Genomic DNA, 6,000 nt, shown 5'->3' with positions numbered 1-6,000 from the left:
ACAAATGCAAAAATAAAAACAAAGTAGATACTAGCCACAAGAGAAACAAAGAGACGATTAAACATGGATAGACCACACAAGGGCAGCACGATATTTTTGCAAGTCTCAACCAAATGATACAAGTCATAATGCCAGTTATAGCCAAAACTCTTATATTGAATTAATGGAATATAATTAAGCTCAATAGTGGAGACAATATAAGCACAAACTACTTTCGGATTAAAAAAAATTTTTAAAAAGGGTAATATTTGTTGGAGGAGCCTATCTTAAGGTACTCAATATATCATTCTTTATGAGGACTTCAATAAATTCTCACATTCCAAATAAAATCACATCCCAACAAACTTCAACAAAAGAAAATTGGGAGAACACTATTAACAAGAACTATGAACTCACATATGAGTGATCTCATCTCCAACATGAATATTTAGCAATAACATTCTAATAGGAGTAACATGCTAATAAAAATTTAAACCTTGATGACAAGTATCACAAAACCAAAATTATTACCATCACACTATGCCATTACTGAAATCCCAACAGCCTTATTGATGGATATTGATATATGATTTTAATTTATAGATGTTCTTTCTCTATACATTAATATGAGTAATGGTTTAAAAGAGAGTTACCATCTTCGCACTTCTACAAGAAGTTCTTCAGAAATTTCTAAAAGATCATTTAGGTCGATGATCTTTTGGAATTCAATTAATATAAAGTCAGATTCCCCCACACAAAACAACAATCAAATTTCCTTGTGAATTGCACTTCTGATTTCCATTACTAGAAACAAGAATATGCCGCGATCACTTCCTCTTCTGTAATACCAAATCTGAAAAGCACTAAAATATTCCCGTAGTATTCAAATCATGGTTCTCACATGATTTATGAAATAAAAAGTAAGAAAAATACATCATTTTTCAAAGTGGATCAGACTTAGAGATTATATTGCATAAAATGATCTAAAAACAGTGTCTCTATCTCCAAGCTTTTACAAAACTTAATGGAAAATCTTATATAAACCGACCTCATCAAATGGTATCTCATACCCTGCAAATCAATGTGCGTAATTATGATTAGTCTTTGAATGGATTATCCTAGATTTCAATGAAACACTTAACCAAACTCCTACCGTCACTTTTTGCAAGTCTTCTACCATAGAATTAGGCTTCGTTGCATTTAATGAACATCACAGAACAACAACACTTCAACAATTTTATTATTTTGCAATACATCTCTTTTATACTTGCAGCGCAATTTGGTGGATTGATATAATGAAGAAGTAGAAAAAAGAGGGTAACCGTTTGGTCTGTTTTGAAGTGTTTTGCACTGACATTCATTCGTTGCATATTGCAATCACCAATGTTCCAAACACCTCTTCGCAACAACTTTCCAGCCTCTAGAGAAAAAAGTTGGGGACCCAAGCCATTGTTGAAGTATCATCCCAGATCGTCATTTGAACCGATTCACTAAGCTTCAAACTCATGAACTCCCATCCCTGCAACCAACACCACACCCACCCCTTCACCTGTCAACATGAGTAATCATCTTTTACCTTTGACATCAAGAATCTAGGAAATACTTAAGTTCCCAGTTCCTACAGATTGACTGGATTGGACCTACTAGATACAAGTTTGGTCTCCAGATAGAGATGGCTTTTACTCCTTTGGTAACTACCATAACCAAATGACAATGCTCCTTTTTAGTACAAAAGCCATGAATCTTGCCAAGTGATGAATTGTCCTCTTAGGTTGCGGTCACAGAGTGGGGAGCTTCCTAAAAATCTCACTTGGTGCACTCATGAATTTAGTAGTGCAGTTCAACTTGAACAATTTGAGCTTTGAAATTAAGGAAGTTGGTGGTCTCATTAATAATACTGTGATTAAAATTATTGAATAAACATCATTTTCTCTCCAATTTTTTCCTGATGAGAATCTAGAATTTCAAATGATTGACAAGTGGCAAAAAAATTCTTAAGCTGATGAGACAATTTCTAGTCCTACTCCAATTTCACCCAGCTCAAATCTGTCATCCTAAAAGGTAGGGGCTGCTATTTTTAAGTAAAAGATTCAAATTAATCCCGTAGCATAATTTTTTTTTGTTTCATAGAACCTCCTGCTCCATGAAAATAGATCCTGAAGCCCCCATGAAATCTCACCCTTAGTCTTGATGTTATGATCAAAATTCTGTACTTAAAAATTCAAGATATAGTTTACGCGGCCTTGTAAATTATTTTGTTGGGACATAATCTTAGTGCCCTTATTAATATGGCAACAATTGATAGATTTAAATTCTCATGTACTAGCTACTATAAAGAGGAAACAAAAGTAGTTTTTAGTGCAATCACATATGTCACCAATGGGGCCACAAGCATAGCATAATAGCATTCATCATATTTTGGTGTTAGTGTCTACTGTTGAAGATTTATTGGATTTGAATATAGGGTATTTGAAATTTTAATCTTAGAATATAATCTCCCATTCTTATTTACTGTATTAGCAATCTCTAAGAACATTGATTTACTTTCAATATGAACTGCTGTTCACAATGATCGATTTATATCAATATCGATCTCTTTGTATGAGCTATTTAGAACAACGAAGTAATTGATATAATGCTTATCGAATTACCAGTATGTATATCGCTGTAGTGAAAGTGGTTGTAGATGCTTGTATCAACACTTAATGTTTTCTGTATGTCCACAAGTACCGATCGACCACCTCTATATATATAAAGAGGAGGCATGCTTACGTAGAGACATGTCTCTACATGGTGCATGTCTCATAGTTTCGGCTGTCACTAAATATGCCTATTCACAATAGCGATATATATTGGTTAATCGATAATTATTATCGATTTTGATTTGCTTTATCATTGATACACTTTATCAATTATGATCTACTTTAAATATATAATCTGATCAATACTCAATATCGATTTACACATGATTAAAATATAATTAATATAATTGATGCCCTCCTAAATGGCACAAGGTTAGTCTAAGATCAAAGAACACAAAAACACACAAAACATTAGTGTTAGTCAATCGAAAGCTAATCTAAAAAGGCATACCAAAAGAGAGACTAAGAGACATGCTAATATATCTAATAAGTAAAACAAAGATCATGAGACATCTCCAAGTGCCTCTTAGCATGGCCTTAGCTTCTTCTCCCTTGTTCCTCTCCTCTCCAAGTTCCAAAATAGTGTAGCTCTCAGCACTATGGATGCTTATGGAGGATTGAGATTGTAGTATAGCTCTAAATGTGAAATAAAAAGCTAATACTAATGCTAAAATGATGTATTTCAACCAAAAAGATAAGATGTTAGATTGCTTATGCTAAATGCTCTCTAAAAATGTCTATAGCCTAAATGCATACAAGTTTTCAGGATCTGGATTATGAATGAATGGGCTCTATTTATAGGAAAAATGGAGCAATGGATGGCCAGGATTGAAAGGTTTAATCAAGGGTCAAGCTTGAAAGTTGGGGATCCATGTGCACAATTTGCATCAATAAAATGGTGACAAGTGTCAACATAAGATTGGGTTGAGAGAAGAGATTGGAGGCATTAAATGCCTGAGGAGACCTCATGGTTATCTAGAAGGTAAAGGTCAAGCCTAAATTAGGATTACCCACTGGATTAGGAGTTAATGCAAGGATAAACCTTTGTGCAAATGATTAAGAGATAATCATGGTCAAAGCATTAAATGCTTGATGAGACCCTTGGGTTGAGTAGAGGTTGAGTCAAAACAAATGTTTTAACCATGTGGGAGGGTTGAATTAACCATTAATGGTTATTGGAGACTTTGGGGATTAAGTGGTTGAAAGTTGGAAGCCTTCAATGGTTATCAAAGACTTTGAGTCATTTAGTGGTTGAAGACTTGAAGCCTTTAATGGTTATCAAAGACTTTGAGGCTTTGAGAAGTGACTCCATTTTGCTTAGGAATGTGACAATATTTAGGGGATGGATTAGGCTAATTAGGAAGGGGTTAGAAGAATCTAGAAGGGGATTAGATTTTTGCAAGTGGATTTGGTGGGTGAGGGAAAATAAGATTTTATTAAAATAAAAATTCATTTATTTCAATAAATATGCAAGTTGCATTTGTAGGAAAATGCAAGTGGGGGGGGATAATGATTTAAATAAATGTTTTATTTAATTTATTTAAAAGAGGAATAGGGGGATTTAATTAAATAAATAGATTTTATTTAATTAATTGATTGTAATTGGATTTTAATGAATTAATTAAAATAAATTGAGTAATTTATTTAATTAATAGAAGAATGTTTGGGGATGAATTAATTGGTGGCTAGTGGATTTTTAATCAAATAAATACGAAATATTCATTTAATTAAAATGGACAGATTTATGTGATTACATTTGCCCCTCTTTGAGACGGTGCAGTTTATCGCATCGTTTCAAAGAAAGAAAAACCGGTGTGAAGAAATGCCCCATAAAATGTAAATTTAATGGGTGGTATGCCCCCTCGAGAGATGGGCCGAAAAATTTCGAAAAATCGGGCTATCTCTCGAAAAAGAATGAAAATTAGCAGGGTGGTAGAAGAGAAGAAGTTAGGCATACTGAGGAAAAATAGAAGAAAACGGGGGAAACATGGAGAAATGGGGGGCTCGGGAAGTTCACGGGGACCACGGCGATGAGCGGGGCGAAGTTACGATGACGTCGAAGGGCATAAATGGGGTGAAAGGGGTGAAAACAGGATCATTTGTGACTGCAACCAGTTGAAAATGAGAGCTCTGATAGTGACATTTGGAGGAGCAAGGAGGAGCGACTATGCTGATTCCGATCACCGAGCATAGATTCGAGCGAGTCCGACGGTTCGAGCGCCCAGAGGACTACGGACCAGCGGTACGCAAATTCGAAAACTTACTTTTCATGCATTTTTGATAGGTTTTTAGCTGAGTCTAAGTCAAGTCGGAGCAAGAGCGCTGGAACTATGGTTTTAGCGCTTTTGCGCCATGAATTAGCGCTTTTGTGCCGCAATAGCACTATTGTGGTCTGGTTTGAGCGCTTTTGTATGCATTAGCACTAATGTAGGCAAGTTTTAGCGCACTTGACAAAGTAGCGCTATGGTAGGGTTAATTGAGCGCTATTGATGTGTAATAGCGCTATTGTATAGCAGATTGAGCGCTTTTGTTTTTGTAGCGCTATTGTAGAGCTTTTTGAGTGCTATTGCTGTTGTTGTAGCGCTATTGTGTAGAACTAGCGCTATTGTAGATAAAATAGCGCTTTTGCCTTAGGATAACGAGATGCCCCAATGTCGGACAAAATAAATCTCCTGATGCCTAACGATTGATGGATGGCGAGGTGAAGTGGGAGTTGTTTTGAACCATAGCAGCCCGATGAGACTTAGGTCATTTGTTAGAATAAATGCCTATTGAAGTCTAGGTGGCCATGATTGCTTACCTGTTAAGACCCGAAGATACTTGATCAAAGTATCTGATGATAGTCTAGGTTTAAACTTAAGAAAGTTTGATAACAAAACAACTGATGGTGATTGTGATGAATGTCGATGTGCAGGAGGATCTGCGCGTGTTGCAGTTACGCGAGCGCCACCCTGCGACACAGGGATTGCGAGATCGGTTGACACAGATAGAGATAGACTGTATTGCAGCTACTGGCCTGTACGAGGTGATGCACATGCCCGTGATTCGGATGAATCATGGTCTGATCACAGCCTTGGCAGAGCGATGGCACAGTGAGACGTGCACGTTTCATCTAGCCCAGGGGGAGATGACGGTGACCTTAGAGGACGTGTGGTGTATCCTTCGGATTTCGATTCGGGGGGAGCTGGTGACATATGATAGATCCTGGGGGACGGTGTCTTGTCAGAGGATTTTTGAGGAGGATGTATACATTGATGATGGCTCAATCGCATGGGAGAATATAGCGACACTATATGATCCCCTTCCAGCAGTGTTGTCAGGGATCGTGGGAGGACTTCTGTGTCCAGACAGGCGGTCACATGGATTGGCGGTGGGATGG

The 6,000-nt window shown here is 36.9% G+C and overlaps 1 protein-coding gene across 1 annotated transcript in view; it reads right to left on the bottom strand.

Annotated features, from left to right (window-relative positions):
• Window positions 1–791: 791 nt before the first annotated feature.
• Window positions 792–6,000, bottom strand: part of LOC131053336 (protein SHORT HYPOCOTYL IN WHITE LIGHT 1) — a 66,177-nt gene continuing 60,968 nt past the window's right edge. Inside the window, exon 4 of the mRNA XM_057987934.2 lies at window positions 792–842. Within this exon, the coding sequence (XP_057843917.1) occupies window positions 807–842 (36 nt within the window). The 3' untranslated portion in view covers window positions 792–806. The remainder of the gene's footprint in view (window positions 843–6,000) is intronic.

The sequence above is a fragment of the Cryptomeria japonica genome, chromosome 3 (assembly GCF_030272615.1).
Source record: "Cryptomeria japonica chromosome 3, Sugi_1.0, whole genome shotgun sequence".
Taxonomy (NCBI): Eukaryota; Viridiplantae; Streptophyta; class Pinopsida; order Cupressales; family Cupressaceae; genus Cryptomeria; species Cryptomeria japonica.
Note: the sequence above shows the minus strand (reverse complement) of the source record. Positions and strands in the feature narration are given on the sequence as shown.